At 45.3% G+C, this 13,575-nt stretch overlaps 1 protein-coding gene across 1 annotated transcript; it reads right to left on the reverse strand.

The window, feature by feature from the left end:
• Positions 1–311: 311 nt before the first annotated feature.
• On the reverse strand, positions 312–6,501 carry LOC115529121 (nuclear factor 7, brain-like). The gene is made up of 10 exons (XM_030337610.1): positions 6,279–6,501; positions 4,017–4,254; positions 3,542–3,923; positions 3,338–3,433; positions 2,695–2,919; positions 2,133–2,280; positions 1,900–1,926; positions 1,645–1,709; positions 1,394–1,516; positions 312–845 (listed from the first exon to the last, which is right to left on the reverse strand). Exons 1-10 carry the CDS (start codon positions 6,316–6,318, stop codon positions 465–467), a joined length of 1,725 nt encoding a protein of 574 aa, XP_030193470.1. The 5' UTR covers positions 6,319–6,501; the 3' UTR covers positions 312–464.
• Positions 6,502–13,575: the final 7,074 nt, after the last annotated feature.

Here is a 13,575-nt window from a genome sequence, read left to right on the forward strand (position 1 = left end):
GACTTTTTTAGTGCTACACAGAACGAAATGTAAACCAATGCAATCTGAATGGGAGCGTTCTCCGACAATTGACATGCTCCACAAAACGAAACGAGAGAGAGAAAGAGAGAAAGGGAGGGACAGAGGGAGAGAGCGAGACAGTGCACCCTCTAGTTATATATCTGTATATATTATTATCTAGTTATATATATGTCAACATTTCTGATTTGTAAGCAGACCTCCTAAAGAACGACGTTTTTTTTTTTTTGTCGGAGAACGCTCCCATTCAGAATGCATTGGTTTACATTTCGTTCTGTGCAGCAATAAAAAAGTCGGACAATCCTGATCTGGGACACGATGCACACAGATTAACGTTTGTGCGCATGAGCACGAAATCGCGTGATACCGGGTTGACTATAACATGCAGTTGATAAACATGGGGTCAGTCAAGGGCCAGCAAAGGTTGGGACAACCCCTGGCCCAACCTACTGCCCCGTCATCTGGCCCTCGACGGGGCAGATGACCAAGGGGGCGGTGTTCATGCCGTTGTCACGGAGACAGGGGTTAAAGTAGGGGTAGAGGGGCTCGGTGAAATGGCAGCCGCTGAACGTGTGCAAGGGCATGTGGGCGTCGACGTCGTAGAAGGAGACCGAGCCCTCCTCGTAGTCGACGAACACGCACACCCGCCGGGTGGGGTCGGTGGCCTGGAGGCGGGGCTGGATGAGTGGGGGGGGGCAGGGGGTGACGGCCCCGCCTTTGCGTCGGCAGATGGCCCAGTAGCCTTGATCGGGCTCCACCCTGATGATGCCGTTCCTGTTGATGGACTCCCTGGCCACGCCCACGTCCCACTCACTCTTGTCCCCCACCTGAGGAAAGTAAAGTGACAGTTAAAGGTTGTGTCGACCTTTAGCGTGAAACGAACGTGAGGAGCGATGAGGTGAGGCGTGGTAAGAAGAGATGATGTGGAGGCATCAGGAGAGATGAGAGGAGGAGAGGTGAGATGTGGAGAGATGAGGGGAGCAGAGATGAGTTTATAACATGATATGAGGAAAGATGAGAGAAGGAGCGATGAGCGGAGGAAGGATGAGAGATGAGGGGAGGAAAGCTGTCTGCAGTGTTGGGGACAGAGCATCCTCCAGGCACTGGAACTCACATCATATCCGCGACTCCGTCCCCCACCATCTTCCAGTCCCACCTCAAGACCCATCTCTTCTCCTCTGCCTACCCCTTGACCAACCCCCATCATCTTTGAATTTATTTTTGTTTATTCATTAGTTGTTTGTTTCCTATTTAAAGCGCTTGACTGCGAGAAAAGCGCTATAAAAATGCAATGTATTATTATTATTATTAGATGAGGGGAGGAGAGATGAAACAAGGCGAGGGGAGATGTTCAGAAATGAGTGGACGATCGTACCTCCACCACCCAGCTGTGTCTCCCCTGCTGGATGGGATCTGTCCCCAAGACACACACACACGTCTGGAACCTCCGGGGGTCGCTGGGCAACCAACTCGGGTTCTTCTGGATGCTCTGGCTCACCTGACGAACAACAGAGCAGTTATCTTGTGAGTATGCATCTCTGTGTTATCGTCCTCCTCACCATCACCGTCACCGTCACTGTCACTGTCTCATCATCATCATTCCTCTTCTTATCTGATCCGTCTCACCTGCTTTCCGTCAGGGGAAAGAGTCAACCAAGGGCACGCCGTATCTGGGTCTAGAATCACATCATCTGGACAGACAGACAGACAGACAGACAGACAGACAGACAGACAGACAGACAGACAGACAGACAGACAGACAGACAGACAGACAGACAGACAGACAGACAGACGGACAGACAGACATTTAGTTAAACAGATAGACAGGCAGACTGGGTGAAAGATGTTAAAGCATTCATACAAAAAGAGATAAAAACACACCTGCATACTGGCCGATCAATTGGATCTCTGTAACATAAAAAGCACGTTAATGTGTTTAGTGTCACTGTTTATTAGGCATAGCTGTTAAAATTCCCCTCCATCACTTGTAATTGAAAGTATGTTCAGAATGGGCTGGTAAATAATCACCATTATCATCACACTCGTCATTATATTATTAGAGTAACAAGCACCAAACACTGCAGCTGTGTTTCATCTGTACACAGCGGGCTTACCTTGGGCACACAGCCGCCTCTCCATCTCTCTGCAGAAGGCAGCCATCTTGGTGACGGCCCTCCTCGCCCCGCCCAGGTTTATTTTGTCGTGGAGACGGACCTTGGACCAGTTCCTGTGGGTCGGTGGGTCGCGCATAGAAAGAAAACTCTGAAAGACAGAGAAATGTCCGGAGTTATGGATTTAGTAGACTCGTAAAGACTCACTACTACTTATTTTAAAAATAATAAGGATGTTTTAGCTCATTACTTTCTGCCACTTTCTAGAGAGATTCCTAGCATAGGAAAGGAGATCACACTCTGGATTTGTCAATAAAGTTTAACGTCTGGCCTCGAAACACCAGAGGGGGAATTGGCCGAACCACCCCCCTTCTACCCACCAGATTCTGATGATAGAGAATCTTCACCACCGTGGTCAGGATTAGGATGAGGAGAGAGGAGGAGGAGGAGGAGGAAAAGGCGGAGGTGGAAATGGAGCAGAGAGGTTCTGGTTTGTTGCATAACAAGGAAGAGGAGGAGGAGGAGGAGGAGGAGGAGGAGGAGGAGGAGGAAGGAGGACTCCAACCTGCAGGAGGTGCAGCTGATCCTCGGTGTGCTGTAGCTGCTCCAGCTCGCTGCGCCTCTTCTGGAGTTGGGTGATCTCCTCCCCAAGCTCCTCCACCATCACCTTTGCCTTATTCTCCGCCGCCATCAGCACCTCCCCCTCTTCCTCCAGCAGGCCGGCCTGGACTCCGGAGAGGAAGCCCCCCAGCTCCTCAAACGCCGCCTGCATCTCCTTGTCCGCCAACTCCTGCCACACGCCCCCAAAACACAAACATCCCAATTTAACTTCTACATGGCTTTGAATACTTCAACCCTATCCTACTTCACCCACCCACCTTCTCAGGATCTCCTCTATTCTCACAACCTCCTTCGACCGTCTCAGACTTGAAACCTGAGGGCAAGCTGTAGCTCAGGAGATACAGCGGGATAGCTGGTAACCGGAAGGTTGCTGGTTCGATCCTAGCTCCTCCTAGCTGTGAGTGTCGAGGTGTCCCTGAGCAAGACACCTCACCCTGACTGCTCTGGGCGGAGCGGTGTGGCGTCACTTGTCTTTATGAGCCATAGAACGGAATCATGACGGTAACCCACCATCTCTCCACCAGACTTGACTTCCTTTCCGTAAACCTCCTTAACGGTGGGGCCTAAGGTGTGAATTTCTCGCTCACCTTTCCCTTGTGCAGAAAGCCTGCGATCTCCTGGACCTTCTCCCTCTTGCTCTGCACCATCTGGAGAAGCTGTTCCTCTGCCTCCTTCATCTCCACCTGAAGAAGTTTGAAACAAGAAGAAGCAGAAGTTCAACTATGGACTGGATTTGTTTGAGAGGTGATGACGGAGCAACCTCTTCAACATCCCTCAGCTCTGCACCTCACCTTGACCCTGCCCGCCTCCGTCTCCACGACAACAACGTCGTGGCCCTTGTGGTCCGTCTCGATGCACGCGGCGCACACCAGCATCTTCTCTGTCCGGCAGAAGATGTCCAAGGGCCCCCGGTGCCTCCGGCAGAGGCCCCTGGTGGGGAAGGCGGCGGGATCCGCAAGCTTGTGTCTGCGCAGCACTGCGTCGGACTGGTGGGTTCTGAGGTGGGCCTCGCAGTACGACCTCATGCACACCTGGCACGACCTGGCCGCCGCCAGCTTCAGCCCCGTGCAGACGTCACAGTCAACCTGCTGACCGGGGCGGGCCGGGCCTTTGGTTTCCCTGGGAACCGGTTGCAGGCCGTCCTCCCTGTCCTCAAGGTTCTCTGACAGGGCCCTGGGTCAGAGGGGTTGGTTTGGGTTGAGTTACACAAGTTGCATCAAGGGAAATTGAGTTTAACAGCCGATTCAGCCGTCAAAACACACCGACCTTGTGAAGGCTTCAGTGATGAAGGCCAGAGTTCTGTTGACCCGGAGCGCTGGTCGGGGATGGAAGACCTCCTTGCAGAGTGGGCACTGGGCCTGCTGCTGGGTGGCCCAGCAGGTGGCGAGGCAGTGCATGCAGTAGTTGTGTCCACAGGGGATGGACACCGGCTTGGAGAAGATGTCCAGACAGATGCTGCACTGGATCTGCTCTGCATCCAGAGTGGCGGCCATCTTGTTTCTCTCTGGGTGGGGAAGCAGGGAGAAACACTTAGAAGGGTTCACAAGCTCAGCTATTGTCTAGTATACAATAGCTATTGTCTACAGAGTACAACATCGCGGCCTGGGATAGGGAGAGGGACATTTATCTGCTTACAGCTACTCCTATTATAGCACACTATTTAGAAGATTGTTACCCATTTTAAAGACTCTCTTCCTTTCTAATACCAATGTTGGCTGAACGTTATTGGTCGGTCAGCCAACAGTCCTGCATCATGTACTGGAAGTGAAGCTTGCCAAAGCCTTCAACAAAGCGTGCCACTGTGAATTCCAGAGGTGTTTAACTCCTTAATGCCCTTCAAACCACCTGTCACTCAAAGTAACATAAATTGCGTTCCCTGGACGTTTTCTTTGCAGCAGCAGATCTTTCACCGAGGTTACTGCCACACTAAAGCTAGGTGGCTTTACTGGGCCCAGCCAATGACCAGGGCAGAGGTTGCTGATGGAGCGATTGTTGACGGGGGGCGATTTTTTTTTTTTTTTTTGCTTTAGGGGGCCCCCCCCCCCCGTGGCCCGGGGCCCCCAAACAATTGCGGGGCCCCAGGCAGTTGCCTGGTATGCCTAATGGGATGCGGCGCCCCTGCCCCAGAGTCGAATCAGTCTTACTGGAGCCAGGTGAGGCTGCTTCAACAGCTCTCTCTCATGCCCTCCCAGTCACTATGCATCTCTCTTTCTCTATCTTTGTCTCTCTTTTTTCTATGTGTTTACTTATCATGAACAGGATTTTCTGGTCTATTTGAACAATCATTACTCCGTCAGGTTCCTATGCAGGGGAAACGTTGTTCATTCCTCCAGTAAATAGGACGGCAACGGGAGGTATTCTTGTCCGCTCAGCTATGAGCCATAGCCTACTGGTAATGCATCCATAAAGAAGTATACTCTACGGGGCTTTTTTCATCAATTATTTATTTTATTTTACTTTTTGACGGCACAGTGATCAATGGCTATTCCCAAAAGATCCGGAGCTATAGCCTGTAATGCCAGGGTCTAACGACGCGCCTGAGCCGGAGAGCTAACGTTATGCACTGTACATATTTATAATTCGGAATATACCTTTATACCACAGGTACTCTAGGGTCTATAGCATATAACGGCGTTGTCTGATTACAGTTTAACTCATTTTTCAATTTATCAGCTCACATTTTCAAGGCTGAACATACAATTTGACTGGAATTAGTAGGTGTCCATATATCAGGGGTTAATGCACACCCTGCAGCCAATCAGAATCGAGAATTCCCCCAGACCGTGGGATAAGTCAAGTTTCTGTCTCCCTAAACAAAGATTTTTTTTTTAATTCCCAGTGGAATACGCAATATTTTAATTTCGACGTTAAAATGCTTTTGGATCTGATGACATTTCTCGATAATTTAATATTCTCCGTTCAGTGAATTCCATATGATGTTTTGGTTGTTAGTTAAAGTAGGGTTTCCTATCGTTGCCAACATTCAGTTTGCACCAATGTGCACCCAATGAGAGTCAGGTTACCCTGTGTATGTCAAGTTGGTTGAACGTGTATTATAAAAAGACGAACAGAGTTAGCGCCACAGACCACGCCGTCTTCACCTGCTTTGCAATGTTGTTCAGCTGGGAAATAAAGGCTTGGGTTGTTTGTCTTGCATTTTTTATTTATTTAAAAAAAATATGTGACCATTTTGTTGTTGTGCCATATGGATATTCACTAATGCAAAATTGCATTAGTAGGCCTACAATAGGCTACAAATGTAAAGATGAACCCTATTGAAATGTTATAACGTTGGAAAAAAAGAACTGCACTACTTTGATTATCGATCCATGGCAAATTCCTTGCTACACCCTGCTCTGTATTTTAGTCCTATATGTTGTGAAAATAGAATTGACTTTAATAAGTAACTTTAAACATTATTTATCATCTCATTATTGAAGAAAAAGAATGCACATACAAAATGTAATCAAACTCATTGAATGTTTGACTGCATTATCTGCCGGTCCAGTCATACTTATGAAGTCTTACCTGTCCGTTGTTCGCCAAGGGCTGAAAACAGTGCAGGCATGCAACCTTGGAGCTCGCAGTGGACTTTTATTGTCTGACTAACACAGGCACCGCACTAGTCAACACATAAGAAGAGAGAGCGGTGATGGCTCGCTTTTTATGTGTTTACTTTGCTTCGCATGAACAGGATTTTCTGGTTGGGGCTATTGTAAGTGAATCCAAAACTATTTGCGTCCTTATTGGAAAACGAAACTTAAAACACACACACACACACACACACACACACACACACACACACACACAGGCTCTCAAATTATCAGAAAATGGGGAGACACACGTTAAGTTTGTAGTTGGTAAATGATAATTTAGTGTTTTGGTGTTCATTGAGATTTCGTTGTTAATTTGGTTTTGATAGTGGTTTGCTTTGGTTGGTTTGCCGAGGAGGAGTAGTGCCATTTGGGAGGCTACCTGCGGTTTCTGACGTTTGCGTTGCAGGTACACAGCAAATATCACAGTGTACATTGTACTCTATGGGTGTACATTTAACACTCATTTCTGGGTATATATAGGTCCAAGAGTTCAGTGTTCGCTGAACACTGTTAGAAGAGCAAAATATGTACTCCAAATTTAGAGTTACATTTGAACACTTTGAGAGCGCAAATGTACTCTATTAGTGGTACTTTTGGGCACTCATTCAGTGCTTCCTTACACCTGCAGTGTAAACCTAGAACCCCAGAGAGAGAAAATATGTACTCCAAGTCAGTGCTTTGTAGCACTTCGCAGAGCTTATTATTTAATACTTCTAGAGTGAGAATGTACTCTGACTGGTGTACAACCAACACCTTTGAGGTGAATTATCAACACTTCATGAATGAATAGTCTACACATTAGATTCTTGCTGCTGTTGTTGTTACAGTGCATACATATATAATATAGTTAACATTATAGTTAAACTTTAATTATTTTACATCAAGAACCATTTTTAGTTTTACATTTATATGATGTAACAAACAACTTGAAAATAAATAAATAAATGTGTCCCTGTCAACCAATTAAAGGGGAATTCCGGTGTAAAACGGATTTGGGATATGTTTTGTATGATAATGAGTTGAAACGTTTGTTTTGGAGCACAAAAAAACGCATATAGACGCTTTCTTCAGTTGGCTGTTTTTAGCCGATTCTATCAAAACGCTATAAACTTGGAACAATGGGGCAGTGGTTATGGTAAAAACTAAATCGCTATTTTAAACCATTTAAAAGGCTAGAAGTAGCCCGACACTTCTTTGGTAGTTCAATAAGGGTATTAACATATAAAACGAGGCATTGAGAACTTTGTAAGTGTACAGATTGTTTATTAAAAATAAAATTACATTTTATACACACAATACCATCAGTAGATCACCCGTCGACGCCATTTTGTTTTCAAGACTCGATAAGTAGATTGGCAAACACAGAGATTGTGACATCCATCAGCAACACACAAGCTCTGGCGGCATGCCATGGGACCTTTAAAAATAAAATAAAAATTATCAGGATACAATTACCCTGTGAAACTTCACTACACGATCCACAGCTTCCCGGATACTGATTTTGACAGCTCCATTCTTTCCACTTGGAGGTGGTGGCAGGAGGTAGACCAGCAGGAGAAGTGAGGCCATGTCACTATCCCAACCTGAAAAGGGAGAGCACATACTTTGAGCATGAAATACACCTGATGAAAGCACATGACACAACATAAAAGGTTCAAAAAGTTCTTGTCAATAAATAGTCAGCAATCTAAAAAGGTGGCCAAATACAAACAGGTTATTATCATAGGAAAAATCATAGGAAAAAAAAAAAAAGGGTCCTATGTTCCCCAGTCTCATACAAAGAGGGGAACATAGGACCCGGGGAACATAGGACCCGGGGAACATAGGACCCGGGGTCCGGGAACATAGGACCCGGGGAACATAGGACCCGGGGAACATAGGACCCGGGGAACATAGACACGCTCCCACTAAATTAAAGCCACGTGCCTCGTTAGCATTAGCTAAAAATGGTAACGAGGCGTTAGCTAAATTGAAGACATGTGCCTCATTAGCATTGGCCATTAAGTTTGACGTTAGCTAAAATCGTTAGCATTTATAAGTTGGTTATCAGATCTAAAAGACGAAGAAATGCTGAATATTCTGCATTCAGGGTTTCTGCAGGTTTGAACAAGTTAAATTTAAGCCTCTAATACCTTCTTAAGACCCATTATGAATACAATTTCTGACCTATATGAAGGACATACGCACAACTAACTATGAAACATAGAAACCCTGTGCATTATTCACTTGGTACTTTTCTTACCTGTTTACATTCCCGTGAAGTTCAAAAATGTCTTCGTTCACTCGGAGCAATTCCTTGGCGATATTGATTCGATCCTCTCTAGTCAACCGTCTCTGTCGAAACAGTTTGCCGCGTAGCGTGGAAGAGGACAAACGGTCACATGTCTCTAGATTCAACCAATGAGAAGGCGCAGCGAGCCAATGACGAATCGAAACCTAAACCGACGTGCCGCCGGGATAGTAGGACACTCAACCGTTGTACACTCAGGGAGTCCATCATCCTAAAATAAACACTTAAATTACTCTACACCAGCATTATACTTAGAGACAACACCCAAGAGTGTTTCTGGTACACCCCAAAAAATTTACTTAGTGCCTATTCAACACCAAAGTGTATAAAATCTACTCTGGTCATGAATACTCTGGGATTTTAACACTTTGCGATTTGCTGTGTAGGCGAATTGGGTGCAGGTGTAGTGGTAACTTTGGGGGGGGTGGTAGGTTAGATTCTACCGGAGCACACGTGAACCCTCGCTAGGAATAGAGCGCTTACCGCTGTTTGTTGTTTTGTTTTTTTATTTTTGTGATGGTTATTTTTGGTGTCGAACGCGCTGGGGTTGCTTGCAACTCAATTGCATTAGGGCACACTGAAGACCAGCTAGGAAAGAGCTAGGGCCGTGGTCTGAAGTTGGATGCGGGGCTGCTCTAGTCTGGGGGGGAAAGGGGTTGGTACACATGTATTCAGTTGCCGGCTGCGCTATACACTGTCGCGTAATAGCCGTCAGCTTATTGGTCTCCTAACATTGGAAAAGAATTGTCACAATATCCATCCGAGCGCTTGTTAGTCAACATTCCTAGTATAAAATGGATTTGGATACATTTTATGCGTCTCCATCTGAGTCACTGTTTGATAAGTTCACAAAGGAACAGTTAAGGAAAGTGTCTGAACATTATCAATTGACTGATCTGCCGAGACCGAGAGATCTTAAAAAAGAGGTCCTAAAAAATCGGGTTTGATCTGTGTTAGTAGAGAGGTCCATTATGGAGGTGATTCCAAGTGGGACAAATCCAAATGGCTCAGATGAAGTGTTCATTTCTGATAAAAATGCGGTTAGTTTTGAGCAACAGATGCAGCTTTTAAAATTACAGATGGAGCAAAAGCGGTTTGAGGCAGCAGAACGTGAACATCAACGTGAGAAAGATCGCGAAATGGAACTAAAACGTCTCGAAAGTGTTTTAGAGCAGAAGCGTTTAGATATAGAGCTAGAAATGGAAAAAATGAAACGACATGAAAGACAGGGAAAGTGAGCTGCAGAGAGAAAAGTTAAGATTGGTGGGAGAGGGAAAGATGCGGTATACTGTTAATGAGGATTCTGGTTCTGGCATAGGGGGAAACATCTCAAGTATGATAAAGTTTTTACCCAAATTTAATGACCGAGACCCTGACATTTTTTTCTCTCTATTTGAGGGCATTGCGGAAGAGCGAAATTGGAGTGATTTGGAGCGCACCTTGCTTCTCCAAACAGTTCTTTCGGGGCGCGCTCAGGACGCATACGTTGCGTTATCAGTGACCGAGCGAAAATCATACGAGTCTGTTAAAAACACTGTGTTGAGGGTTTATGAACAAGTGCCGGAGTTTTACAGGCAGCGATTTAGAAACTGGAGGAAAGCTGACAGACAAACATACTCTGAGGTTGCCAGAGATCTGGTTAGTTATTTTGTTCGCTGGTGCTCCGCTGTTAATGCAAAAACATTTGAACAATTAGGTGAGTTGGTTGGTATGGTGATGAGTGGGTTGGTATGGTGATGAGTGGGTTGGTATGGTGATGAGTGGGTTGGTATGGTGATGAGTGGGTTGGTATGGTGATGAGTGGGTTGGTATGGTGAAGAGTGGGTTGGTATGGTGAAGAGTGGGTTGGTATGGTAAAGAGTGGGTTGGTATGGTAAAGAGTGGGTTGGTATGGTGAAGAGTGGGTTGGTATGGTGAAGAGTTGGTCGGAAGGGACAAGGAGAGGTACGGCCAGTGCGGGCCAAGGTAATGGCAATAGACAATTTTCCACCGCCTGTAACAAAAAAGGAGTTGATGCGCTTTTTAGGCATGGTGGGATATTATCTGAGTTTCTGTTTTAATTTTTCGACAGTGGTTGCACCCCTCACAAATTTGTTAAAAGGGAAAGCTCAGTTTGTCTGGACTGATGAGTGCCAAGGGGCTTTTGATAATGTAAAATTGTTGCTTAGCACTGCACCGTTCCTGGCGGCTCCCCAGCTTGACCGTCCGTTTAAAATCCAGGTGGATGCCAGCCAGGTCGGGGCTGGCGCAGTGCTTTTACAAACAGATGATCAGGAAGTCGATCGTCCAGTGTCTTATTTTTCAAAAAAATTCAATCAACATCAGTTGAATTACTCAACGATTGAAAAAGAGGCGCTGGCCCTTGTGTGGGCTCTGCAGCACTTCAATGTGTATGTAGGTGGAGGGGTGGTTCCTGTGGTTGTCTTTTCGGATCACAATCCATTGACTTTTCTGCACCAATTACAGAATCCAAATCAGCGCCTGATGCGTTGGGCGTTGTTTTTACAACCCTACAATCTACAAATTCGCCACATTAAAGGCGTGGACAATGTAATGGCAGATGCGTTGTCTCGCGCCCCGGATGGGGTGCGATAAGTGATTATGTGCATACCTTCACTAATTTCTCTCCTCTCTTGTCTCTATGCCCCTGTCCCTCTTAGATTACTTTTCCAGGGCCCTGAATTGCGGTGGGTCAGGAGGTTGGGTGACTGATTGTGCGTGAGGAGTGGTGAGAGTGTGTGTATGGGGGGGGTTTCTAGTTGATCCGGTAGGAGTGTTGATGTAACTGGTGTTGGTTGAGGGGATGGGTGGTGCTTATGTGTTTGGGTTTTGTTTTTTTTGAATACCATAAGTGCAGAATCCCACTTAGGTGGGCTTCTGTCTTAAGGGGGGGGATGTGACGACCCTGGTGAGTCTTTGACTCCACCCTTGCTTTGACTCCACCCTGGCTGTTTGGTTTGCCTGTTCTCTCTCTCTCTCTTAATAGGTGATGCAGTTCAGGTGTGCCTGTGTTGGCAGCAGGTTAAAAGCCTGCTTTCACAACAGTTATGGTCGCTCCCTCCTCCCGGCGTGTTGGTTTTCTTTGTCCTTTGTTTGGTTACACACAGACTGACTTTTGCATGACACTTTGGGTTACTTTACATTTAACTGATTTACACCACACTTCTTTATCTTTATTCTATTTAATTATATGTAAAATTATCTTCTTACTATAATTTATTTTATTATTGTAAAACGGCGTGGTCTCCCCCATTTCATGTTGCATGCTAGAGCCAGCATGTGACATTAGTCTTGTAGTCAACTATTGCTTGCAGACTAGTTACTACTAACTAGTATTAGTAGTAACGAATATACTGAAAATCAGCTACTGATCTTTTTTACATCTTGCATTGCTTTGTGCTAAATGTTTGATCATACCCAGGAGAGCAAAATACCTTGATACTTTCCATTGTAAAACATTCATGGAAGCTTAATGTACTTGACTAGGCTATAACATCTATGTATTTTCTCTTTACAGATCAAACATGTTCAGGCCTATGGGATAAAAATCAATGATGCAAAGTTTTCTGTCTTTGGTTTATTTGACTTGGATAAAATAACTGAGTGTACAAATTAGCATGGGTCATTATAGGCCTACTGTTTGTCACTCTCTGAAAAAATGCTATGGTTTGAATATATTTTTTATCATTACTATTAAAATGTAGGCTGGTATTGACATTTAAGATACAAAAAGAAACATGTTTTCCCAAAGAACTACATTTTGGAACCAGGGGTCTCATTTATAACCGTTGCGTACGCACAAAACGGGGCTGAAATTGGCGTACGTGACTTTCCATAATAATCTTATTATTCTTAATAAGAACATAATATTCTTATGCGACACTGTAAACACATAATCAAATGTCAATGAAATCCCAAGTGCGGAAAACCAAGCCACATACTCCTCATCACAATCGTTATATTGTCCGTTCCTCTTGATGCTCTTCATGACAAATCAGGCATTAAAAAGGGGTTATGTTAAAAAACATTTTACGTGGGTGATTACAAACTGATTATCCAAGGTGTTCTTGGTCAGTCTTATTACCGTAACTCTATAAATACAGCGGTGAGCCTCGTGCGTAATGTTGCACCATGGCACTGCTGGCACTGCTGGAGGATGGCAGGATTCGGAGGGAGAGGGTCTTCAGGGACCATAACGATCTATTGGTACATAAAAATATGTGCCTTTATGTCAGACCACTTCTTTTTTAATCCTGGGACTGCGCTCCGTGCCACTGACAGAGTTCACTGCTGCAGCCACATGTTGCCACTCACTCTGCTTTTTGTTGTTAGTGATCCCAATCCCGTGACCGCCGAACAAAACTACTTTTCGGGCCTCCACCTCACCCACACGTGTCTCCACTTCAACCTCCGCGAAATTTCGCTATTTTTCTTTTCTCAGTCCTTCTGCCATTGTTTCCGACAAGACATAATACTTGCATTTGAGGTTTTTTTTTATGCAGATCGCATTCATGAGATCGATTGCATTGACCATTTATGGTTAAAAAGGGGTGTGTACAGGCGGAACGTGAAGCTGATTCAGCTGCGCACACTTGTAAGCACTGTGATTTAAAAAGCAAAGACTGCGTACGGTGTGCGTGTTACGGAAGAGGATTAAGGGCCACACATGTAAAAAAAAAAAAAAAAAAAAAAAAACCTATGGACAGCCAAGAAGGCCACAATCCGGCCCTAGAATGGCGCGGTAAAAGTGCAAGTATTCCGTATGGAATCCGTACGGAACTAATAGCCGCGGATGCCAGGTATATAGCATATTGGAGACGGGCACACAATCAGTGCATTTGCAAATGAGAGCCTGCAGTATGCCCGATCTTGTGACATTATTTAACCATCCATCTACAGCTAATACGATCAGACAGATACATCATTGATCACATATAAG

Source organism: Gadus morhua, chromosome 17 (assembly GCF_902167405.1).
Source record: "Gadus morhua chromosome 17, gadMor3.0, whole genome shotgun sequence".
NCBI classification, from domain to species: domain Eukaryota; kingdom Metazoa; phylum Chordata; class Actinopteri; order Gadiformes; family Gadidae; genus Gadus; species Gadus morhua.

What these genes read in the sequence shown, in the direction of transcription:
- LOC115529121 (XM_030337610.1), bottom strand. Translation starts at nt 6,318, where the DNA reads ATGCCTGCACTGTTTTCAGCCCTTGGCGAACAACGGACAG. An exon ending in CGGAGGCGGGCAGGGTCAAG is followed by an intron (nt 3,434 to 3,541) that starts GTGAGGTGCAGA and finishes AAACTTCTTCAG; the next exon opens with GTGGAGATGAAGGAGGCAGA. An exon ending in ATCAGCTGCACCTCCTGCAG is followed by an intron (nt 2,281 to 2,694) that starts GTTGGAGTCCTC and finishes TCTGTCTTTCAG; the next exon opens with AGTTTTCTTTCTATGCGCGA.